Consider the following 26,620-nt stretch of genomic DNA (forward strand, 5'->3'; position numbering starts at 1 on the left):
TGTGTGGTTTAGCTTTTTTAAAGCCAGGATAGTGGTAAAGTTAGAGTAGTTTCCAAAATTTAGGATGCTCCGATATTTTTCCACATTTTCGGGAGAAAGGCAAAGAGAGAGAGCGAAAAAGAGCTAAAAATGAAAAACACCAAGGCGAACATTGTGACAAGCAAAATAACAGAGTGGCGCATCCCATCAAATGTTAGAACCGACCATTAGGAGCACCACCACCACCTAATTAGAACACATATGATGATTAGATGATACCTCATGTGGTACATAGAGAGAGAGAGAGAGAAAGACTCAACTCTCTTAACTAAGAGACGATTTCTTGAACCAAAGATAGACGTACCTTACCATCATCTTTTAATCATGGGCTAACTTAGTTAATTTGCCTCGTCACATATTTTTATGTATATGCAACCATTCTTTGGAAAAGATTCACCGAATACACGGTCTATTATATAAAATATTTTTCTTTCTGCAGATGATGTGGAGTACATAAAATTGACATCTTATACAAAATTATAGATATGCCCTTACCCGAGAATTAGTAGGGCCATATGAATCATGTGTTTCTAACAAAATTGAGCAATAAGAATGCATTAGGCCCCCATCTGGCAGAAAAATATTTTTGAAGTTTTTAGCGAATACTTCGTTTCTAAAATTACCAAAGTATCAAATAATTTGAAGTGTTTGGGCCTAATGAACATTGCGGTTTTGAAACCGAAGTATTCTCCTTAACTGCAGTTTTTTTTGCCTTACTAAAAACTTAAATTCCAATCTCCTTTTTACTAAACTGAAATATCCTCTAAAACTTCAGTATTAGTTGCCCTGAAATACTTCATTTTTGGGATAGTATGGTTTTCCAAAAAAAAAAGGGAGCTCTCAAACGCTATGTATTCCGATTGAATTTGTGAAGTATCCCTTTTTAGCTTTGTATCTGTTTCTTTTAATAAAATGATTTTATAAACTTAAATTTCTGTTTTCGATTTTTTTTGAGGCGTTCTGTTTTCGAGTGAAGCTTAAATTTGTCAAGCAGTATTTTTGTTAGAGCAAGCAACCATTGTTTCACGCAAGCCCACGAATGCTTTTATTTTAAGAATCAGTCCATAGATGCCAAGAAATCCAAAACTCCTTGTCTTGTCCAGGTCCAGCTGGTATCGGCCCATTATCCAACACAGATGCCATCAAAGCCCAAATCAATTTCTACCTCTTCTTCTTCACCGTGCTGCCGTGCCGTCACAGTTCTGGTTTCCTCGCCGCCCGCCTCCCTCCACAGAAAGGCTAATGGCGAGCGCCCTCCGGAGCACCGGCCTCCTACGGCTCGGCTTCCGTCACATCCCCTCCCTCTTGTTCCGCGGGCCCTTGTGCCCCGCCCCGATCCCCGGTCTGGCCGTCGCCAGGGCGGGGTTGCTCCGGCTCCGATGCTCGGCTTCCGAGGCCGGCGACGGCAGGGGCAAGAAGGTGTCGGCGCGACTAGCACTGGCGCAGCAGGTGATGCGTGACGCCGAGGAGCGCGCGGCCTCGGCCGGTTCTGACCCCGCTCCCAAGATCACCATGGGTAACACGCTCCAACCGCCGGCCCTAATTGCCCCCATTTGGGTAGTACTGTAGTTGGTACATACTCCTAGATCCTAATTGATGCCTGCATGTTTAGAAATGAAAATCAATCTCCTCAAATCATTGTATTAGACAGACATTTTCAGATTCTAGCTCATGACCTGAAACATTGAAGCTGGGGTAAGAATTTAGGATCAATGACCTGAAACATAGATGCTGGGGCAAGAATTTAAGATCAATGTATCATACTTGTTAAGGAGAAATAAGCATCTGTTGTGGGTCTAAATCCATGCTACCTAGCCATCTAGCCCCAAGGGACTTGGCCCTTGTGATTGCCCATTCAACTCTATGTGTATCAGCTATGCATACTTTTTCGTGCTAGGGACATCGTTCAGTGGTACTCAGGCAATGTGGTGAATGCTACCTGTGAACTTGATTTGGTTGTTCTGCTGTCTTATCTTTTTTTTTTTTGTGAAGATGGTTGGTCTGTTTGTCAATCTGCTAAGCAGAACTGGTAGTATGGAAGCAAGTTAATTAAGCTTGGAGAAGAAGCTAAGCTTGCTTGACTTACGTATGGTAGTAATAAAAATATGATATAAGAGGCGGTAACATAACATCTGGTATTCTGGTCTGGTTGTTGCGAGGCGACTTGTTGCAAGTAATTCATATTCTTTTCATAGCTTGATTAGGTTTTAATAAGTATCATGCCATACATGTTAATTATTTGTAATAGGTGTATATGACTATATGAAGTTTTGAACTATAATAAAAAAAAGTAATGTGAAGATTTGGTTAAACTGTCAGCATAAAGATAGCATCAAGTGAAGCTATTTATGAACAAAGTATTAGTTCTACATGCTGTATAACAGTGATATGTTTTGATTCATGATGATTATGTGCCCAATCGAGCTGCCAAGCTGTTCTAATTTCCCCATTTTATGTCTGCAGATCATGTTACTGTTAGCTTTGCAAGAAGTGGGGGTGCTGGTGGTCAGAACGTCAATAAAGGTTTGCCTCTGCCCATTCTCCTTATTTTGTCATCGCATTGATATTTTTCGCATAGCATTTCTGAATAGCTCTTGGTTCATCATTGTGAAGCTAATGACTGGTCCATCTTGTTCAACATTTTAATTAATTGGTATCATGTTTTATTCTGCTGGACTATTAATGGGCTGTTTGGTCTGAGGTATCACCTTGCCCTATAATGGGGAAGTCTATCATGCGTTGATCCTTCAAATACCATGATATTCCATTTTTCAAGCCAACAAATGGTGTAGTTTCAGAGATAGGATGGGATGGTCCATTCACTGTCCAGTCCTTCAAACCAGATACCCCATGTCTTCTTTTTGCATAGCATGTCTGAATTGCTCTTGGTTCATCATTGTGAAACTAATGACTGGTCTATCTTGTTCAACACTTTCAGTTAATTGGTATCATGTTTTATTTCATCACTTGTCATGATAGATGATTCTGTCGGCCCATTAATGGAGTGTTTGGTTTGAGTAATTACTTTGTCCTGTGATGGGCAACTCCATCATGTGGCGGTCCTTCAAATACCAAGCTATTCCATTCATCAATACAAATAAGTGGGTTAGGTTTGGAGTTAGGATGGGATGGTCCATTCGCTGTCCAGTCCTTCAAACCAGATACCCCATATGTCTTTATATTAAAGATGCCAAAATTGTTATAAGTTAAGCATGCTGATGTTACTTCTTCATGATAAAATCTGTACCACCACGTTGCAGTTAACACGAAGGTTGACATGCGGTTCAATGTTGAGAAAGCTCATTGGCTTGGAGAGAGGATTAAGGAACGGATATTGCAAACGGTTCGGAAAACGTTCTTATTTTGCACATCTTATTTCTTGATGTTGTTATCATGTCTGAACATGATTCTGGATTTTTTTAATACTTTTGATTGATGCACCTCATTGTTTGTTTCTCTTTTATGTACTTCTGTATAATATTTCATATCTAGAAAGGTTGTTTACGATTTAAGTTCTCTGCCCAGGAAAAGAACAGGATAAATAGAGACGGTGAACTTGTGATGTCTTCTACAAAAACTAGGACACAGAAGTAAATATTACTTAGCTAGTTTTTTTGTTGTCCTGTCTGGATTGCAATTGACATGTTTATCATCTCAGGGGCAACATTGAAGATGCTTTGCAGAAAATACAGGTATGCCTCATTCATTTCAAATCTTTGTCTTGAAGCTATTTTCATAAGGCTCACAACGTTGTCCTTTTTCTTTATAGCTTACTCCCTAAATATTTGGTAAACAGGCAATCATTGATGCTGCATCATATGTTCCTCCGCCGCCTTCAGAAGAGCAAAAGAAGAAAATTGAAAAAATGTAAGCTGCTCTTTTCACCATTTGCTGCCTCCAAATTTACTTAAGTTCCAATATGAATTTCTTATCACGACAGAGACCACAATAAAAAGGTTCGATGATCTCTCTGCAGATATCTACACTACACGACACTTAGTGATTTCCTTAAATGACGTGCACTTATATAAACTAATAAAGAACTAGTTCAGGTTAGCTCATCAATTGCTGCTTCTGGACTAGGGAGCATTTCTATTTAGGAGATCATCAAAACCTGATCTATGTGTATACTATAAGGGGTTGTTCGTTCGCTACCTAACCTCACCAGCTATTTGTGAAATAAAGCCAAAACTTAGTAAGCAAGTTTGACTATTCTATGCTGTTCTTTTGTTTGTTTCCATAACTTGTACATGCCACTGGTTCTTAGCCTCATGTCATGTACAGAAGACACAGTTTCTTAGCCTCATGTCATGTCAGACCTATCATAGGCACAGTTTTCTGCCAAAAACTGACACTTTTGCTAGATGATTTGCTCACCACAAAAACTGTGGCATGCTTAGCATTTTTGTTTTGGCATTGTGTGGATTCATAAATAGGGTTAGAATCATCAGCAATAGCTGCCGACGCAGTCAGGTACGTGATGTAACAATAAGCTTGTACACTGGTTAACCCGAGCAAAGTTTGCGAAAGATATGCAGCCCTATTTTGATACGGCCGGTTTTCTTGAGTAACAGCTCCCTACTTCTTTGAGACATCAGCTTAATCTCCTTGATGATAAAGCCCAGCAACGATCGGTGCATGTGCGAGACCTTCACTGCCTGCAGCAACACAGAACAGTCGGATTGAAGTAGTCGCTTGTCGGTGTGTTGCAGCGCCATCTTGATCCCCTGTAGTTCTGCCTGGATCTCTGCTTGCCAGACCGACACCACCACAGCACTGCCATCAATCTCGAATAATCACCCTAATACCAGCCACGCCATCTGCAAACAATTCATCGATCGTCATGGCGACTTGATCAATAGCTGGTCTCGGCCATGCTTCAGCTTGTATTACCAGCTCTTCTCCTTTGTGCAAGCAGGCTTGCACCTACAATCTTTTTGCCCTTCACAATGCCTCGACCATCTGGTTGTCAGATCATGAACAGCGAATCAGCATAGCTTGATCTGTTGGCTTACCAGTGGCAGTAGTTGATCCTCCTGGCTGTGTGTTTGCCTTTTTTTTCTGATGCGCATAGTTAATCTGTAGACTTCCCTGTAGTTGATCTTGCCAGCCATGTGTTTTACGAAACTTGCTTTGAAACGTTCAGGTGGCATGTACCCTGTACCTAAGTCTTTTGTAATAACAATGACTGTCATGTGTCCTCAGTAATTTGTGGTTGGTTTTGCTAGCAAATGATAGCAGCTGTACTGTTGATCTACGGTTTCTCATGCCCTTCCATCTGTGGGAATGCTGCTGTATGGTGTTGTGGCTGACATAAATCATCAGATTAACACAGTACTTTTTACAGTACTACCACATTACATGACGTATCTATAGAGGCCGATAAATTTTCTGTTTCTACTTATGGTTGTGTGCTATTATAGCTGTGTGATATTACTGCTACTACTTGATCCTCCCTTTTGTGTGTAAAGGGGCTTCCGAACGCATTGATTAACAGTACTGCCACATATCTCTAGCAACCATCTATATCACCTTACAGGCACGGCATGCTGCCGTGCCACACCTTCCTAGTAGATATAACGACATAACAAAGAAACCCATCACCACCTGAGTTCGACTCTCAACTCTAAGGAGTCCCAACCCTAGGTTCAAAGAATTACACATACCAAAATAAGGTAAGAGTATTGCGTATATATTTTTTATATTCAATAAATAAGTACACATAACATATCAAGCATTTGATTGCACCATTGAGTTCAAAAGGATGTAGACAGATAAATGCAGAGCCAACCGATTGGATGGACAGTGAGCACAGGTTGTCGGTTGGAAACTGCAGTGTGTTTGCTGCCACCGACAGTCAAGATCAACCTAATATTCCCATAATAGGACAGTGAACAGTCACCAAATCAACTGTCAAAAAAATGACCTCACCCACTAACTTGTTAGCAGATCCTCTTGTTATGACAATGAATGCCTACAGTACTGATCAGAAGCATTAGCTGTAAACTATGACAACAGCAGCCACAAAAACTAATTTCTTTGCCAAGAATATCGCCATAGTTAGAACATATGACAGGCAGAACATACTAACATCAGGACATATGAAAAACCTGCCATTACAATCCTCCGAACCATTTTTGAATAACGCAGATGGTTCAGGAATTTGCTGCTTTCGATGATACTACATGGTTTGAAGGATTATCACAGGATCAACACTCAAAACGCATATGGTGATGGAAACATATGGTGCAGACATCATGACCATGCAATAATAAACATAAGAGGATAAATCCGTCTGAGAGTCACAGTTATGTTGTCAACAGTACAACACTACACTATAGTAGATGAGAGGTCTGCATCATAGTGCTTCTTATTACTGGTTGGTGAGGTAATTATTTGAACTCCATTGCTGCATTGATCATATTTTCTTCTCTTCTGCCAACAATTAGGTAAAAGGGGTAATAAAAGCATAAACTACTCAATCATAGCGCAAGTATTATGGTTCTAGATTATCGATGTACAAAGATTGATCATAATTTCTTGACAAGAACCTCCTCGACGCTTCCATTGGTGGGTTTGGCTTATGAAGCTGCCACAATCTCCATAACAGCAAGTTAACCTTGCATCTTTGCTTCAGCGAGATTGGGCGAAGAACATCAAATACCATTCAGGTCCCATATATACAATGTTCTCAACTGACGGCAATTCCCACATTTTTGACATGTCATTGCATAAATCATATGATGACAGGCAAATGATCATTGCATCGAAAGTGTCCTTGTCACACATGCACACCGGGGACAGTCCCACCTGTTCAATGTGATGTCGCTTCTTATTCAACATTGTAGGGAGAGCTGTCAGACACTAATCTCCATGCAGTGATCTTCATTTTCTGTGGCACTGGAGTTCGCCAAATTAGCTTCCAATCTGTCCTAACTCCTGAGAGTCTCGAGCTCGATGCTCCAACCTGTCTTCAAGGTGCTTGATTCTCATGGGTCATTTCCGACACAACAAGATGATAAGCACTTCTAACTGAGAATTCACCTGACTTCTCCGGGTGCCAGGGTATAAAATCGTTTTCTCGCCGAGGCGAGGTTTTAAGCTTCAAGATCAGCTCTCTATCCTCCTGCAGAAAGTGCTGGTTTATCAAATCTTCCTTCCACTTCCATTCTCATCGAGGAAACTTGCAGCTCTAGTGTACAGAGATAGTCTGATCTGATGATTACCTGGGTAGCCACGGATCACTCCATACATGAACAGTGCGTCCATTACGAATTACCCATATAATTCCTTTCTTAAGCGACTCCAGTTGTTGCAACTATGGCTTGTCGCAATTCCTTAAGCACATGGGACATATGTCGTAGAGTCAAGTCATGTTTGGCTGTTTGTTTGCCCTACTACTATGTCAGTTATTTAATTTTAACTGTGGCACGCAAAACATCCCAGCCTGCTTACCATACAGACATGGTCACCCCTAGTACTGCTACTGTTTCAATGTAAATACCAGACAAGGGATACAGACATATATTGACCTTGTCCCTGCTTTAGGCCAAGAGAATATGCTGGGTGGGATAGTAGGCGCGATGCCATACAGTAGTAGTAAGGAAAAGGGTGTCAACGCTAATTATTGGAGACCTGAGCTAATACTTGTTCATGGATTTCAGTTTAGAGAAAATGCAGAGGTTCCCATTAAAATTATAATGCAGATGAGGTTGAGCGATGTTTATTGACTCCATGCATACACGAGTTTTACAGTGTGGAGCACGAAGGAATTCTTTTGAGTTCACTACTTCTTTTGGTCAGTTAGTTTAATAAAGGAAAGCAGAGTCTTTGTAAGGGTAATCATGTGTGCATGGATGTCCTGTTTTAGTTGGAGTCTGTTTCTGGTAGGAATAAGATCGTGGGATCACTTCAGTTCACATCAAGAGTCCAGTTTAGACGTGTTTCCCAGTTGGGCCATTGTGGACGGTCAAGTTTTAGTTTCGTGAAGAAAATTCAGAGAATGCATCATGTTGATGCGCGTTCTTGCATCCCATGTTTGATTTTGCGACGTGCTTCAGCGATGTTGATCGTCAAGGCACTAGTTCCTTTGGTTCTTATCCCAGTGCAAAGATAAAAGTAGTCTTGTCCCTATGTACTCTCTTCCAATCTCTACTTGTTTTTGATAGGTATAATATCGTGGGATTACTTCAGTCCACATCAGAGTCCAGTTTAGACGAGTTTCCGAGTTGGGCCATTGTGGACGGTCAAGTTTTAGTTTCGTGAATAAAATGCGGAGAATGCATCATGCACTATTCCCCATTTCCCCTACGTATAAACATCTGTACACATATATATCTTGTGTTCCCAATACTAGTTACCACGAATTGTACCGTTCACCATATATTGTTTCTTCCACAAAAATCATATCTTCTATTTTAACAAATGAAAGATCCGAGACACTATTGCACTTTCAGTCCCACGCCGCGCTGTATCACACAGGTATTCCTAGCAGAAATTTGCCAAACTTGTGGTGATAAATTGGCCCTCACAAAATGTGAGGCCTGGTACAAGCCACACTAGCAAGAAATACGTGGCAATTTTTTTTGGGATCCATCGAAACAGAAACAGGCTCAAAATCTGTGTTGTTACATCTCTGCATCATAATATGAGAAGATAGATTGTTAGACTACACTGGCTAACTCAGTTGATCGATTGCAGTGCTGCAGCCGCCGAGAGGAACAGGATGCAAAACAAGAAGGTACTTTCACAGAAGAAGGAACTTAGACGGAGCAAACCAAGCTGGGATTGAGTTGTAGGAGGCCAAAAATGACTTGTCTGTTGCATGCTTTGTTGATGTGATCGAGCCTTGTGCATGGTAAGTGCTCTGTTTTCCTTAATCTTCATTTAACATCGACCACAGCACTCACTGACTAGTGGCATTTCCTCAGCGTGGTTCTTGGACATGGCTTCAGCTGATTCCTGGCCCAGTAAATGCAAAGAACAAGGATCCAACATACATGGTGAAGGCATCTTGGTGAAGATAGCTCTTGTAGTTTTTACAGCCGATTTTTGTTTTCATCCGTCGGAAACCAGTAAAAATGTATAGAACAAGGGCCATGCATGGACAGGTGATTGCATCATGGTGGGGATCGCTGTGTTTCACATCCAGTTTTTGTTTCATGCATCGGAAACAAGCGCCTGACGAGAGACGCTGCTTCTGTCCCGACTCACACTATGCATCAGTGGTCCTGATCCCCTGAACTTATCAGATGCGTCACATGTTAACTGGACGCTCGTTTGTAAGACTGTTGCAACCATTTACCCAATTAGAAAGGCCATCTCTTCCAGTTTGAGAGTCGCAGTCGTGCCACGTCTCGTGAACGTTGGTGCCGCCAGGCGGCCAGCTGAACATCGAGATTCTTGGTATCGACATGGTGGTACTGCTACTGCTGGAAGCTACAGTATGAGCAAAGAGCTATTGAAAAAATAAAAAGTGCAGAGCCACAGATCGCGTTGCGCTGTAGACTGTAGCTACGGGCACTTGCTAAAGGAAAACTGAGATTTTTAATGATAAGCAGAAGAAAAGAGTGATGGTGACTATCGTACGACGGTACACAAACCAGTTGGGTGTTGACACGCGCGGCGCGGTCCACGCCTCGTAGGCTTGTAGCATGGGCGCGCCGCTGCACCATCAAAACGAGAAAACCTGCAAATCCTGCACTCCTCGCCGTGTTATTATTTTCTTTTGACATGTCCTCGGCGTGTTTTGATACTCGCCGAAGTTGTTTCTCGCTTTCGCAGATGTAAAGAAACGGTATATTTATTTGTAAACCGTTGTTCTTACTCCATGAAGTTTAAAGCAGCCTCTGATCTGTCTCCGAAGAAACATTGGATTTCACTGTTCTCGCTTGAACAGGCGATGGAGGGCAAGAAAAAAAAAAGGAAAGACATTTGAGAGGGAAAATGATGGAGATGGCGGGAGTTGGAAAATTGGCTCCCCGTGTAATCGTGCGAAAAGTAGCCTCACCATCCTTTTAGTAGGTCACCACCACTGTAGAACAAATTGCATCCTCACTTTTCCTCTCGGCAGTGAAAGCAACGACGACAAAGAGTTAGATCCTGGGGAGTAGCCGCTTCGCCTAGCAGATCACCAAGAGCAGTTGCGGTGGGTCTCTTAGATCTCAGCACCGACGAGTCCTTGTTGTCTCTATCATCCTCTTTTTCCTGTTATATATGTCTCCGGATCTGGCGGCATGCCGCTGCCTTCAACAAAGGTTGCAAGCACGTGTCCCTACCTTTAGTTCTATAGCTCCTTTAATTTGTTCAAACTTTTGGTCAATTAAGTTGTTACTTACACGAAATCGAAATATTTAGACCGAACAATTGAAGCTTTTCATTCACGTGGTTGTTCTCGTTGCTATGATTCAGGCCTAGATGGTTTTCAGCCACCACAGAGCGCATCTAGTCCAATGTTTGAGCGCAACGGAGAAAAGATGATAAATCTGAACTACATCTACATCAACAACACACCAACAATGTAAAAGTTGTTAGCATGTTTAGAATGAGAAGAACCCTATTTAACAATATTGTGCAAACATTACGGAAAAGGGGGCTACTTCAAGATACCATCAACACGTGTATCGATCGGAAAGTGGCAATGTTCCCCCATGCTCAAGAGCATGAACAAAGATTTCGAGTGATTCACAACACATGGAGGAGACAACATCTCGTTACTTTAGACAATGTATGCTATCAGAGAGGTAAGATGAGAGATGATCAAGCCGGAATCTACTCACACTCCCCCGAGATCAAGGATATATATCTTTTTTTAAGGTGAGTAACTCCGTCTTGTTGTGGAATACTCGGTTGTATTGCATCGAGCCCTAATATTTTTTTCATGTTCATGTTAAAGTTATGTTGGGGCGATTGATGGTACTCATGTAATTGTTAGAGTGCCAAGAAGTTAGACTCACGCGTATAAGAGGTATAAGAGGAGAAAGCAGAGAACAAACTTTTGTAGGTTGGGCTACATGTAGGCTTTTTTTAAATCTATGAAAATATCATTTCAAACATGTTAATTTTTTTTGAAAGAAATACTATGATATAGACAATATTGTAATCTACAGGTGTGTAAATTTTCAGAATGAAATATGTTGTATTTTAGGCTTAGCAAAAGTAACAAATGTTGATTTCATCATTGGTGAACAATAATAAACAAATAAACAGTACAATAAAATCTAGATTTCATTATTTTGTAAGATTTTGTTATTTTTAGTAAGAGCAAAATATAATGTATTTCAATCTGAAAATTTACACACTGGTAGATTACAACATTCTCTACGTCTACGGTTTTTTTTTTGAAATTTCTGAAAATTTGAGATCAAAAGTTTTGAAGTTTGAAAAAAAAACCGGGCTATATGTAGCCCGGGCTACATTTGAAGTTTTCGGAGAAAGCACTACAGCGGGAGTGGTGTTTTAAAACATGGGTGCATATACTCCCTATATTTTGAAATGCATCTTACTTACATTTTAAATTTCAAAAAAATTTAAACAAAAATTCATACATACATCTTCACGTGCTACGCGCTCACAAAGTCGTTTCACAAAAAATCGACTTATCATGTGACGTATGTAACAAAGATAAAATTCAGTGCTAAAAATAATGCTTTTCACAAGATAAAGTTTCTTCTTTTTACATAGACTAGAAAAAACATTGGTTTTTCGTGAAACTTGGCGAATGCACATACATTATGGAGATGTACATGTAGAATTTTTTATTAAAGTTTTTGACATTTTGAAATATGCTTTTCTGGTAGAGGGAGCATATGCACCCGGGAGCAGAATTAAGTTTCCGCACTACAGCAATCAAAACATGTTGCTGGTGTTAACTTTGGTACGAAGATCACATATGTGTTTGGCGGCGTCAAAATCGTACAGTAAAAAAAACTGCATGGTATACATTTTCTCTTGGAGGTCCAAGACGGGTCTCTGGCCTAGCTACAAAGCGTGCTGTTCATGACACCCGTCCATCGTCCATCAGCAGCAGGCCTGCGAGACAGGCACGGAGTCGTCCTCATTTCAGGCCTGTCAGTCACCGGGCGCAAAGTCGCAGATGCCTTGTGAGTTGTGCCACGGGCACGGGCTGCTGGCGTCCGTCTCGCGGGCAACAGTGGCTCACCGTACACGGCTGGGTCAGATGCCCGGACGCATGCCGGCATGGGCGACAGAGCGATGGCCCGGTCACCGGCTCAGCTCATCCAGTGTCAGCACGGTACCGCCGCGCGCTGGCCGCCCTCGTGATCCGCGCCGGCCGGCGACAGGCGTCAGAGGCCGGGAGTCACGCACGCATTGCAGTTGGAGGGAGCGGGCGTGGTGGTCTGGTCTAGTGGTAGCTTGTTTGACTGGCGGGTCAGCAGCTCGCCATGACCGGTGCCCCAGCTCGCCCTGTCGTGTCACACCGTTTGTCGCCCCCGTCCCGTCGCTCGCTGGCTGTGAACTCCGGGGCGATTTGCAAAAAATAACCTAAAAGTGAAAGAAAAGCATAGACTGACCCTCGGTGAAACTATTTCACCCATCTAACCCTTTTGTGTGGCGCCCCACATATCGGCGCCACACATGTCAGTGTGGCGTCCCTTCTGCCGGCGCCACACACCCAGCCGACGTGGCGCCCGCGACGCTGAGCTGGTGCGCCCATCCGACGTGGCAGCATGTGTGGCGCCCCTCCCATCGGCGCCACACATGCCCTTACAACTGCCCAAAACATACTGTGAGACAATTCGTCTGGGACTTAGCCGTTTTGCGAGCCTCTACGTGTGGCGCCGATGCCACGGGCGCCACACATGCTAGTGTGGCGCCGATGCCACGGGCGCCACACAAAGAGCATCGCCAAAACGGCTAAGGACTTATCGTCCGGAGCCCTTGGATGTTTTCGACCCAATAGTTGATACACGTTGGCATGTGTGGCGCCGACGTCACAGGCGCCACACACTGCAGTGAGGCGCCAGCGTGAAGGGCGCCACACACTGCAGTGAGGCGCCAGCGTGAAGGGCGCCACACGTTGACTTGTGTTAAAACCCTAAAAAATCCTACCAAACTCCAACAGTTTTGAGTACAACAATGGAGACAACAAGTTGCAATTTCAGAACATACACATATAACACTTCATAGCTCACATCGTAGCAAGTAGATTCAAACAACAAGTAGCATTACAAAGATGGTTCGAAATGACATAGGGTTCACAACTAGATAGTTATGAAGATATAGTTCACAACAACACGGAGCACATCCTACTGTCGTCCTCGACGTGTCGTCCTCACGGGCTGCTTCCGGACGGCCATCCTCTTCGTCCGCTGCCGTGGCTCTTGTTGCTGCTGCTCCTGCTGCTCCTCCTGGTCCTCCTGCTCCTCCTGCTCCTCCTCCTCTGAAGATAAGGGGCTCGTCGTTCCTCATCCTCCTCAAACCTGATCTCCGCGGCGGCGCCTCATCCTCCTCAGTGACAACCTTCTTTCCTCGGTTGACATAATCTTCCGGAGTGTACCGGTTTGGAGCATTGCCCCTTGGCTTCAAATCGGTGCGGCACCGTGGGGCTTGCTTGGAGGTATGCTTTGGAGGTATGCTTTGACTCAGAATTTCCTCGTCGTCAGGAATCTTCACAAACAAGAACAAATGAGATTACAAAAGTTGAAATTAGTAAGAACATGTTTGATAGCAACAAAATAGTCCATACCTCCCGCTCTGGAGAAGAGGAGGATTGCGGAATTTCGCCTTCGCGGCAACCTAGCAAGTTGGCTAACCGCCGCATCTTTCGTGCAGTGTTCTGCGTCATGTAACTCATGGTTACAAAGCCACCAGAACATAATAACGTACATTGAAAGTTGGTGATCATACCTTAATGAAATTCCGCAACGGTCCGACAGGCTTGTCTTCTCTCCCGCTCTTGTCCCACATAACCTCGCACTCATCAGCTGTTTTTTGGATCTCCGACCGCTGTGACAAACATAGCATACACAATTTAAGCGAGCACATGGCAATCTAGATGATGTACTAGTTAATGAGAGAATTCATTACCACGAAGTTCAGCTCGGAAGCAATAGAAGTCGATCTCCCTCTGCGAGCATAGGTGTCGTGCTGGCTTTGCGCAACCTCATCGAACTCGATGGGGTCGTCCAAGATGTAGTCAGCATACACGCGCTTCACTAACTCGATACGCGTGTTTTCATGGAACCACTGCAGGTAGTTGTTGAAAGCGGCCAAGTCGTGAGGCACAATCTCCACAGGGCCAGCAGTCCGTGTCGCTTCCAAACAGTGTTGGAACGCTGCGATGTGGCCGCTATGGTGGACTGGCCAATTTGTGATCTTCCTCTGCCGCTGCCTATCAAGCCTGCAAGAATCAAGAAGTTAGATTCTACCTCTTCTATCAAGAATCTTCCATCGCATGATTCCAGAAGTTTACCTATGAAGCGCCTTGTCCGTGTCTTGCCACTGAGGTGGGCACTCCTGATATAGCCCAAACTGTCTCACCACTCTGTGCGGCTGGTGGTGTTCAACAAGCCACATGCATATGAGTGGACAGCGCATCCGCCAGAACAGCGCCTCCTCCGTGCACTTGCGGTTGAGGTTAGGCATCCCCGCGCCAATACGGTAGTAGTTACCATATGGCTCCCATTCCACCTGCACCATACAAATATTTCAGAATTTAGAACATGCCAGTACAATCAATGAAAACTAGGATTGCAAAAGAGTGATCGGTTACCTGCTCAGCGGTAAGAGTGTCTGATACGTCTCCAACGTATCGATAATTTCTTATGTTCCATGCCACATTATTGATGTTATCTACATGTTTTATGCACACTTTATGTCATATTCGTGCATTTTTTGGAACTAACCTATTAACAAGATGCCGAAGTGCCGATTCTTTGTTTCTGCTTTTTGGTTTCGTAAATCCTAGTAACGAAATATTCTCGGAATTGGACGAAATCAACGCCCAGGGTCCTATTTTGCCACGAAGCTTCCAGAAGTCCGAAGAGGAGACGAAGTGGGGCCACGAGGTGGCCACACCCTAGGGCGGCGCGGCCCCCCCTTGGCCGCGCGGCCCTGTGGTGTGGGGCCCTCGTGCCCCTTCCTGACCTGCCTTTCCGCCTACTTAAAGCCTCCGTCGTGAAACCCCCAGTACCGAGAGCCACGATACGGAAAACCTTACTGAGACGCCGCCGCCACCGATCCCATCTCGGGGGATCCAGGAGATCGCCTCCGGCACCCTGCCGGAGAGGGGTTTCATCTCCCGGAGGACTCTACACCGCCATGGTCGCCTCCGGAGTGATGTGTTAGTAGTCTACCCCTGGACTATGGGTCCATAGCAGTAGCTAGATGGTTGTCTTCTCCCCATTGTGCTTCATTGTCGGATCTTGTGAGCTGCCTAACATGATCAAGATCATCTATCTGTAATTCTATATGTTGCGTTTGTTGGGATCCGATGAATAGAGAATACTTGTTATGTTGATTATCAAAGTTATGTCTATGTGTTGTTTATGATCTTGCATGCTCTCCGTTACTAGTAGATGCTCTGGCCAAGTAGATGCTTGTAACTCCAAGAGGGAGTATTTATGCTCGATAGTGGGTTCATGCCTACATTGATACCTGGGACAGTGACAGAAAGTTCTAAGATTGTGTTGTGCTGTTGCCACTAGGGATAAAACATTGATGCTATGTCTAAGGATGTAGTTGTTGATTACATTACGCACCATACTTAATGCAATTGTCTGTTGCTTTGCAACTTAATACTGGAGGGGGTTCGGATGATAACCTGAAGGTGGACTTTTTAGGCATAGATGCAGTTGGATGGCGGTCTATGTACTTTGTCGTAATGCCCAATTAAATCTCACTATACTCATCATAATATGTTTGTGCATGGTCATGCCCTCTTTATTTGTCAATTGCCCAACTGTAATTTGTTCACCCAACATGCTGTTTATCTTATGGGAGAGACACCTCTAGTGAACTGTGGACCCCGGTCCAATTCTCTATACTGAAATACAATCTACTGCAATACTTGTTCTACTGTTTTCTGCAAACAATCATCTTCCACACAATACGGTTAATCCTTTGTTACAGCAAGCCGGTGAGATTGACAACCTCACTGTTTCGTTGGGGCAAAGTACTTTGGTTGTGTTGTGCAGGTTCCACGTTGGCGCCGGAATCTCTGGTGTTGCGCCGCACTACATCCCGCCGCCATCAACCTTCAACGTGCTTCTTGGCTCCTCCTGGTTCGATAAACCTTGGTTTCTTTCTGAGGGAAAACTTGCTGCTGTGCGCATCATACCTTCCTCTTGGGGTTCCCAACGAACGTGTGAGTTACACGCCATCAAGCTCTTTTTCTGGCGCCGTTGCCGGGGATCGAAGAAAAGTTACACCACAAAGATTTTTCAACTCCCACGTCAACAGCTCTTTTTCTGGCGCCGTTGCCGGGGAGATCAAGACACGCTGCAAGGGGAGTCTCCACTTCTCAATCTCTTTACTTTGTTTTTGTCTTGCTTAGTTTTATTTACTACTTTGTTTGCTGCACTAAATCAAAATACAAAAAAATTAGTTGCTAGTTTTACTTTATTTGCTATCTTGTTTGCTATATCAAAAACACAAAAAAATTAGTTACTTGCATTTATTTTATCTAGTTTGCTTTATTTACTGTCTTGCACTCTATATTAAAAATACAAAAAAAAAAATTTAGCTACTTTTGTTACCATGTCTAGCTCTGAACCTGTTACTTCTTCGCCTGAAGAATTAGTCTTCACTTTTAAACAAGGGGATGAGGAGAGTTTTAAGGATGCTTGGTCTAGAATTTTTACTTCTTATCGTAAAACTGAACCTCAAATGACTCTAAGTTTGCTCCTTAGTAATTTTTATTTTGGTCTTATGATTCGCTATAGATATGCTTTGGATACTTTAGTGGGAGGAGATTTCCTTCATTGCAATGGGGATCAAGCTTTTAATGCCATAAAAAAGTTGGTTGCATCACATGATTGGACGCGGCAATTTTGATCCCGAGCGCATCTACTCCCGCGTGGCCATTGGTCAGCTAGTGCATCGGGTGTTGTGCCGCTTCATTTCACCTGAGGAATACATGTGAACAGATAACAGACTGGAGCGTATGCGAATCGTATAGAACTAGGTGGAACCTTGCCGGAGAGGTAAACGGATACTTCACGGGTGCATTGGCCGTCCATGTTCCGTCCATACTAATTCATTGCAAAGTTGTGTACTAGTGGTACATGAAACGTGTCTCCAGTCCTTGCAAAATCGGGTCATAAAAAAGTCCTTTTTCAGTTGAACTAAATTCAACTAAAAAAGTCTGGAACATAAATTAAAAATCTAATTACTATTCCATTCTTTATTTATGTTCTATTTTGTGCAAAGATTGGAAGAACTTCAAATACAAATAATTGCAGGACATGACCAACAAAAAAATCTGCACATACGTAAAAAATCCGATTTAAATTAGAGAAAGAACAAGGTCCCATATCCCAGAGAGGTGAATGGAAGTAAACGCACATATTTACAGACGAAAGTACAACAAAGAAAAACATTAGAGATGCATCGCAAATGACAAGTTCATCAGATTGACTGGAATAGTGACCACCATTGCACCTAGCAGTGGCTGCCTGGCCGGTTCAATGGCGACAATGAGTTGATGCTGGGGCGTTTAATGGACGTACCTGACCATGGGAACAAAGCAGCAAAAGAGGGATCAGACAACACGGCAGCAGCGACATCTAGAATCAGAAGTTTGCTAGAATGAATGGATCTGAATAGCAAAGCCCCACACGAGCTCGTATTGAACGTATCTGGACTACATCAAGCTGCCATGATCCACCGCCGGAAGTCCCGCACGAGCTCGTATTGAACAGATCTGACCTATATCAAGCCGCCATGGTCCACCGCAGGAAGTCCCAGACGAAGTCGGCGTGCCGCGCCGCTTGAATGCCGACGAGCCGACAAGCACTTGTCCATGGCCTGAGTTGACGACAGCGGCCGAGCGGGGGCGGGAGGAACATGTAGATGTGGGAGGCTAGGGGTGAGAATGCGAGGATAGGGCTGAGAATGCGGTGAAGGTGGAGACAGAGCGGTCCAGAAACCAATTCGCGTTGGGCTAGGAAGATAGTTTCTGTTTGTACCGTGGAGGAAGAAACGGCAGCTCAGCAGTTATATCTCTGCAGACGTAGGCCAGGCCACTGTACCAAACATCATCTCAATCTAAAATACAACGGAAAATACAAAGAAGTGAGGGCACCTGGTAGAATGTGATTGGTCCTTATAGCAGGAGCAGCTACACCTGGGATCAGATAGGCATTTTCGCACATGATTCAGCTAATAACTTTGATTCAGCCCTCACTAGCATTTATAATAGATTAAACAATCTCGAGATAAGTACCTCTCGCTTGGATAATAACTATTGCCATGTTCGTAATCGTCTTGAACAAGTTTTAGTGAACTCTAAACTTTCATTGTGGGACCCTACTGTTAAAATTGTTATTGGTGATCGAACTCTTCGTGCCAACTGTGATATTATGTCTGAATTTTGCCTTATACCTGAGAGCATTTATAAATCTTTGAAACTTTGGGGAATCGATGAAGGAGGAGAAGAAATAACTCTCATTGATAACTCTGTTATAATTCCTAAGGGAATAGCCGCAGGTGTGCATACAACCATTCTTGGAAGAACAATATCTATTGACTATCTTGTTATTGAATGCGTAGGGACAGGAAAAATCACACTCGGAAGATCCCTGCTGAAACTATTGGGAGCAGTCATTGATGTGGGAGAAGGCACCCTGGAATTCACCTCTACACCGGGAGGAAATCATATATTTCCTAAATCAAAGGGAAAGAAAAACAATAAGAAAGGTAAGGGTAAAGCCCAAGGTAAGGTTGACACACCATCTCTTGATAATACTTGATACACACTTTCTGCGCCTAGCTGAAAGGCGTTAAAGAAAAGCGCTTATGGGAGACAACCCATGTTTTTACCTACAGTACTTTGTTTTTATTTTGTGTCTTGGAAGTTGTTTACTACTGTAGCAACCTCTCCTTATCTTAGTTTAGTGTTTTGTTGTGCCAAGTAAAGTCATTGATAGTAAAGTTCATACTAGATTTAGATTACTGCGCAGAAACAGATTTCTTTGCTGTCACGAATCTGGGCAAAATTCTCTGTAGGTAACTCAGAAAATTATGCCAATTTACGTGAGTGATCCTCAGATATGTACGCAACTTTCATTCAATTTGAGCATTTTCATTTGAGCAAGTCTGGTGCCTCGATAAAATTCGTCAATACGAACTGTTCTGTTTTGACAGATTCTGCCTTTTATTTCGCATTGCCTCTTTTGCTATGTTGGATGAATTTCTTTGATCCACTAATGTCCAGTAGCTTTATGCAATGTCCAGAAGTGTTAAGAATGATTGTGTCACCTCTGAATATGTTAATTTTTATTGTTGCTAACCCTCTAATGAGTTGTTCTAAGTTTGGTGTGGAGGAAGTTTTCAAGGATCAAGAGAGGAGTATGATGCAACATGATCAAGGAGAGTGAAAGCTCTAAGCTTGGGGATGCCCCGGTGGTTCACCCCTGCATATTCTAAGAAGACTCAAGCGTCTAAGCTTGGGGATGCCCAAGGCATCCCCTTCTTCATCGACAACATTATCAGGTTCCTCCCCTGAAACTATATTTTTATTCCATCACATCTTATGTGCTTTGCTTGGAGCGTCAGTTTGTTTTTGTTTTTTGTTTTGTTTGAATAAAATGGATCCTAGCATTCACTTTATGGGAGAGAGACACGCTCCGCTGTAGCATATGGACAAGTATGTCCTTAGTTTCTACTCATAGTATTCATGGCGAAGTTTCTTCTTCGTTAAATTGTTATATGGTTGGAATTGGAAAATGATACATGTAGTAATTTGCTATAAATGTCTTGGGTAATGTGATACTTGGCAATTGTTGTGCTCATGTTTAAGCTCTTGCATCATATGCTTTGCACCCATTAATGAAGAAATACATAGAGCATGCTAAAATTTGGTTTGCATATTTGATTTCTCTAAGGTCTAGATAATTTCTAGTATTGAGTTTGAACAACAAGGAAGACGGTGTAGAGTCTTATAATGTTTACAATATGTCTTTTATGTGAGTTTTGCTGCACCGGTTCATCATTGTGTTTGTTTCAAATAAGCCTTGCTAGCCTAAACCTTGTATCGAGAGGGAATACTTCTCATGCATCCAAAATACTTGAGCCAACCACTATGCCATTTGTGTCCACCATACCTACCTACTACATGGTATTTTTCCGCCATTCCAAAGTAAATTGCTTGAGTGCTACCTTTAAAATTCCATCATTCACCTTTGCAATATATAGCTCATGGGACAAATAGCTTAAAAACTATTGTGGTATTGAATATGTAATTATGCACTTTATCTCTTATTAAGTTGCTTCTTGTGCGATAACCATGTTCACTGGGGACGCCATCAACTATTCTTTGTTGAATTTCATGTGAGTTGCTATGCATGTTCATCTTGTCTGAAGTAAGAGCGATCTACCACCTTATGGTTAAGCATGCATATTGTTAGAGAAGAGCATTGGGCCGCTAACTAAAGCCATGATCCATGGTGGAAGTTTCAGTTTTGGACATATATCCTCAATCTCAAATGAGAAAATTATTAATTGTTGTTACATGCTTATGCATAAAAGAGGAGTCCATTATCTGTTGTCTATGTTGTCCCGGTATGGATGTCTAAGTTGAGAATAATCAATAGCGAGAAATCCAAATGCGAGCTTTCTCCTTAAACCTTTGTACAGGCGGCATAGAGGTACCCCTTTGTGACACTTGGTTAAAACATGTGCATTGTGATGATCCGGTAGTCCAAGCTAATTAGGACAAGGTGCGGGCACTATTAGTATACTATGCATGAGGCTTGCAACTTGTAAGATATAATTTACATGATACATATGCTTTATTACTACCGTTGACAAAATTGTTTCATGTTTTCAAAATCAAAGCTCTAGCACAAATATAGCAATCGATGCTTTTCCTCTATGGAGGACCATTCTTTTACTTTCAATGTTGAGTCAGTTCACCTATTTCTCTCCACCTCAAGAAGCAAACACTTGTGTGAACTGTGCATTGATTCCTACATACTTGCTTATTGCACTTATTATATTACTCTATGTTGACAATATCCATGAGATATACATGTTACAAGTTGAAAGCAACCGCTGAAACTTAATCTTCCTTTGTGTTGCTTCAATGCCTTTACTTTGAATTATTGCTTTATGAGTTAACTCTTATGCAAGACTTATTGATGCTTGTCTTGAAGCGCTATTCATGAAAAGTCTTTGCTATATGATTCACTTGTTTACTCATGTCATATACATTGTTTTGATCGCTGCATTCACTACATATGCTTTACAAATAGCATGATCAAGATTATGATGGCATGTCACTCCAGAAATTATCTGTGTTATCGTTTTACCTGCTCGGGACGAGCAGAACTAAGCTTGGGGATTGATGCCTACTTTCCCCCTCCTTTCCTGTAGACAGTGTTGGGCCTCCAAGAGCAGAGGTTTGTAGAACAGCTGCAAGTTTTCCCTTAAGTGGATACCCAAGGTTTATCGAACTCAGGGAGGAAGAGGTCAAAGATATCCCTCTCATGCAACCCTGCAACCACAAAGCAAGAAGTCTCTTGTGTCCCCAACACACCTAATAGGTGCACTAGTTCGGCGAAGAGATAGTGAAATACAGGTGGTATGAATATATAGGAGCAGTAGCAACGGTGCCAGCAAATAGCTTGCTGGCGTGTAGTTGATGGTGGTGGTATTGCAGCAGTAGTAACACAAGAAACAAGAAACAAGCAGTAGTAACTCAGCAGTATTTAGGAACAAGGCCTAGGGATTATACTTTCACTAGTGGACACTCTCAACATTGATCACATAACAGAATAGATAAATGCATACTCTACACTTTTGTTGGATGATGAACGCATTGCGTAGGATTACACGAACCCTCAATGCCGGAGTTAACAAGCTCCACAATTCGTTCATATTTAAGTAACCTTTAGTGTAAGATAGATCAATATAACCAAATAGATCACATCAATACCATCATAGTGATAATTAACTCCACAATCTATAAGAGATCATGATCATAGCCTACGACAAGAACCACACGGTGCACACACTAGTCACCTTTACACACGTGCAGGAGGAATAGAACTACTTTAATAACATCACTAGAGTAGCACATAGATGAATTGTGATACAAAACTCATATGAATCTCAATCATGTAAAGCAGCTCATGAGATCATTGTATTGAAGTACATGGAGAGAGATTAACCACATAGCTACCGGTACAGCCCCGAGCCTCGATGGAGAACTACTCCCTCCTCATGGGAGTAGCAGCGGTGATGAAGATGGCGGTGGAGATGGCAGCGGTGTCGATGGCGAAGCCTTCCGGGGGCACTTCCCCGTCCCGGCAGGGTGCCGGAACAGAGTTCTGTCCCCCGAATTGGAGTTTCGCGACGGTGGCGGCGCCCCTGGAGTCTTTCTGGAGTTTCGTCAATTGGTATCGCGGTTTTAGGGCACGCCGGCTTAAATAGGCGAAGAATCGGCGTGGGTAGGTCTCTGGGGGCCCACACTATAGGGGGCGCGGCCCCCTGGCCGCGCCGGGGTGTGGTGTGGGGCCCCTGTGGCTCCCCTCCGGTCCTTCCCGGTGTTCTCGGATGCTTCCGATGAAAATAGGAACTTGGGCGTTGATTTCGTCCGATTCGAGAATATTTCGTTACTAGGATTTACGAAACCAAAAACAAGCAGAAAACAAAGAACTGGCCTCTCGGCATCTCGTCAATAGGTTAGTTCCGGAAACGCATAAAAATGATATAAAGTGTGAACAAAACATGTTGGTATTGTCATAAAACAAGCATGGAACATCAGAAATTATAGATACGTTGGAGACGTATCAGCATCCCCAAGCTTAGTTCCTACTCGTCCTCGAGTAGGTAAACGATAAAAGATAATTTCTGAGGTGACATGCTACCAACATAATCTTAATCATACCATTGTAAAGCATATGAGATGAATGCAGCGATTCGAAACAATGTAAATGCAATGAGTAAACAATTGAATCATATAGCAAAGACTTTTCATGAATAGTACTTTCAAGACAAGAATCAATAAGTCTTGCATAAGAGTTACTCATAAAGCAATAAATTCTTAGTAAAGGTATTGAAGCAACACAATGGAAGATTAAGTTTCAGCGGTTGCTTTCAACTTGTAACATGTATATCTCATAGATAGTTGTCAATGCAGAGCAATATAACAAATGCAATAAGCAAGTATGTAAGAATCAATGCACAGTTCACACACATGTTTGCTTCTTGAGGTGGAGAGAAATAGGTGAACTGACTCAACAATAAAAGTAAAAGAATGGTCCTTCAAAGAGGAAAGCATCGATTGCTATATTTGTGCTAGAGCTTTGGTTTTGAAAACATATAGAGAGCATAAAAAAGTAAAGTTTTGAGAGGTGTTTGTTGTTGTCAACGAATGGTAATGGGTACACTAACTACCTCGCCAACCGGACTTCCAAGAGCGGCTCCCATGAATTATTTTATTTTTGGGTGGCACTCCTTCCAACCTTTCTTTCGCAAACCATGGCTAACCGAATCCTCGGGTGCCTGCCAACAATCACATACCATGAAGGAGTGCCTTTTTATTTTAGTTTTATTATGATGACACTCCTCCCAACCTTTGCTTACACAAGCCATGGCTAACCGAATCCTTCGGGTGCCGTCCAACAATCACATACCATGGAGGAGTGTCTATTTTTGTTAATTAATTTGGGACTGGGAATCCCATTGCCAGCTCTTTTTGCAAAATTATTGGATAAGCGGATGTGCCACTAGTCCATATGAGAGTCCGTCAAAAGTAAATGACAAGGTTGAAAGCTAAACACCACATACTTCCTCATGAGCTATAAAACATTGACACAAATCAGAGGTGATAAATTTTGAATTGTTTAAAGGTAGCACTCAAGCAATTTACTTTGGAATGACAGGAAATACCACATAGTAGGTAGGTATGGTGGACACAAATGGCATAGTGTTGTTTGGCTCAGGATTTGGATGCATGAGAAGTATTCCCTCTCGATACAAGGTTTAGGCTAGCAAGGTTGTTTGAAGCAAACACAAGCACGAACTAGTACAGCAAAACTCACATAAAAGACATATTACAAGCATTATAAAACTATACATCGTCTTCCTTGTTGTTCAAACATCTTACTAGAAAATATCTAGACTCTAGAGAAACCACTCATGCAAACCAAATTTTAACAAGCTCTATGTATTTCTTCACTAATAAGTGTAAGGTATATGATGCAAGAGCTTAAACATGAGCACAACAATTGCCAAGTATCACATTACCCAAGACATTATAGCAATTACTACATGTAGCATTTTCCAATTCCAACCATATAACAATTTAACGAAGAGGAAACTTCGCCATGAATATCATGAGCTAAGAACACATGCGTTCATATGCAACAGCGGAGCGTGTCTCTCTCCCACACGAGCATGATATAATCCAATTTATTCAAACAAAAACAAAAACAAAAGCACGCAGACGCTCCAAGTAAAGCACATAAGATGTGACCGAATAAAAATATAGTTTCAAGAGAAGGAACCTGATAATTTATCGATGAAGAAGGGGATGCCTTGGGCATCCCCAAGATTAGACGCTTGAGTCTTCTTGATATATGCAGGGGTGAACCACCGGGGCATCCCCAAGCTTAGAGCTTTCACTCTTCTTGATCATAGTATATCATCCTCCTCTCTTGACCCTTGAAAACTTCCTTCACACCAAACTTCTCATAAACTTCATTAGAGGGGTTAGTACATAATCAAAAACTCACATGTTCAGAGGTGACACAATCATTCTTAACACTTCTGGACATTGCTCAAAGCTACTGGAGTTTAATGGAACGAAGAAATCCATCCCACATAGCAAAAGAGGCAATGCGAAATAAAAGGCAGAATCTGTCAAAACAGAACAGTCCGTAAAGACGAATTTCTAATAAATACTTCCGTTGCTCAGATCAGAAAACTCAAAACTAATGAAAGTTGCGCACATATCTGAGGAACACGCACGTAAATTGGCATATTTTTCTGATTTTTCTACAGAGAGAAAATCCCAGATTCGTGACAGATAGAAATCTGTTTCTGTGCAGAAATCCAAATCTAGTATCAACCTTCGATTAGAGGCTTCACTTGGCACAACAAAACACAAAACTAAGATAAGGAGAGGTTGCTACAGTAGTAAACAACTTCCAAGACACAAATATAAAACAAAGTACTGTAGCAAAATAACACATGGGTTATCTCCCAAGAAGTTCTTTCTTTATAGCCATTAAGATGGGCTCAGCAGTTTTAATAATCCATTCGTGGGAAATAGTATTTGAAGCAAAAGAGAGCTTCAAGAGGCAAATTCAAAACAAATTTAAGTCTAACATGCTTCCTATGAAGAGGAATCTTGTACACAAATGAATTCATGAAGAACAAAGTGACAAGCATAAGAGGATAAAACACGAGTAACTTCAAGATTCTCAACATAAAGAGGGGAAACTTAATATTATTAAGATGCATATAACCATATTTCCCTCTCTCATAATAACTTTCAGTAGCATCATTGATGAAATCCACAATATACCCATCACTTAAAACATTCTTATCATGGTTCATATGCATAGAAGTATCATTAAATTTGGCATAAGAAGAGTTATTCTCATTAATAGTAATTGGAGCAAGATTATTATCCAGAATTTGAACATGGTAAACAAGTTGCCTATTAAGGGGATTGTTTTTGGTAATCCAATCATGACTATGACAAGTTTCATAAGGATAATTAGAACCTATATCATAGCATTCTTTATAATAATCATTAGAGACCGGAGGCATAGTGTCATCATAAGAAATAGAATAGTTATCCTTCACAATCGGTTTATCTGTGTCCACACCATTATTGTTATTAGAAGGAGATGTATCAAGTACATAATGACCAGTAGCTAAAGGATTTGCAAACACCTCTTCCCCAAGCTTAGAGCTTTCTATATCATTATGGGGGGAAGCATGGATAGCACTGACACTATGGCAATTATTATCATCATCATTTTCAGAATTAATTTCCCAGAGATTTGCAATATCAAAAGTGGTGTGCTCATTCAAATTATGATTGCTAATGTATGTAAAGGGCATAGGAAGATCATCATATTCAGATTCATTATCACAATAATCATTAGGAGCAACATACTTACGGTTACCTATTGTTATCTCATATACGCGGGGATATGATGTTACATCTTTCTTTTTATTCCCCTTCTTCTTCTTCTTCTTCTTCGTTCCCTTCTTCTTCTTCTCTTCCTTCTCCTCGTTCCCTTCTTTAGGTGGAAGAGGCTTGAAGGGTGGCTTGTCCGCATAACCTGATTTACTTTCAGAAACAATAGAAGAAACTTGGGAGAATCCCTCCTTTTCATTAATTAGTTGAAAACACACAGCAGTCCTATCATATTTTGGCAAG

General features: G+C 42.1%; 1 protein-coding gene and 1 long non-coding RNA gene across 3 annotated transcripts; one reads left to right on the forward strand and one right to left on the reverse strand.

The window, feature by feature from the left end:
- The first annotated feature begins 1,208 nt into the window (after positions 1 to 1,208).
- LOC127296415 (uncharacterized) lies at positions 1,209 to 9,368 on the forward strand. Of its 2 annotated transcripts, XM_051326481.2 has the most exons (8): positions 1,212 to 1,555; positions 2,503 to 2,562; positions 3,300 to 3,382; positions 3,565 to 3,629; positions 3,698 to 3,731; positions 3,836 to 3,906; positions 8,740 to 8,896; positions 8,970 to 9,368. In XM_051326481.2, the coding sequence occupies exons 1-7, from the start codon at positions 1,282 to 1,284 to the stop codon at positions 8,828 to 8,830; spliced, it is 678 nt and encodes a 225-aa protein (XP_051182441.1). In that variant the 5' UTR covers positions 1,212 to 1,281; the 3' UTR covers positions 8,831 to 8,896; positions 8,970 to 9,368. The 2 variants fall into 2 exon arrangements, with proteins under 2 accessions (XP_051182442.1, XP_051182441.1); XM_051326482.2 differs by lacking the exons at positions 8,740 to 8,896; positions 8,970 to 9,368 and adding an exon at positions 4,123 to 4,213 and having other exon boundaries at positions 1,209 to 1,555.
- An 8,063-nt stretch (positions 9,369 to 17,431) lies between these two features.
- LOC139839295 (uncharacterized) lies at positions 17,432 to 18,172 on the reverse strand. The gene is made up of 2 exons (XR_011756903.1): positions 17,929 to 18,172; positions 17,432 to 17,729 (listed from the first exon to the last, which is right to left on the reverse strand). It is a non-coding gene; the product is annotated as an uncharacterized lncRNA (long non-coding RNA).
- Between the last annotated feature and the right edge of the window lie 8,448 nt (positions 18,173 to 26,620).

Source organism: Lolium perenne, chromosome 4, assembly GCF_019359855.2.
Source record: "Lolium perenne isolate Kyuss_39 chromosome 4, Kyuss_2.0, whole genome shotgun sequence".
Taxonomy (NCBI): Eukaryota; Viridiplantae; Streptophyta; class Magnoliopsida; order Poales; family Poaceae; genus Lolium; species Lolium perenne.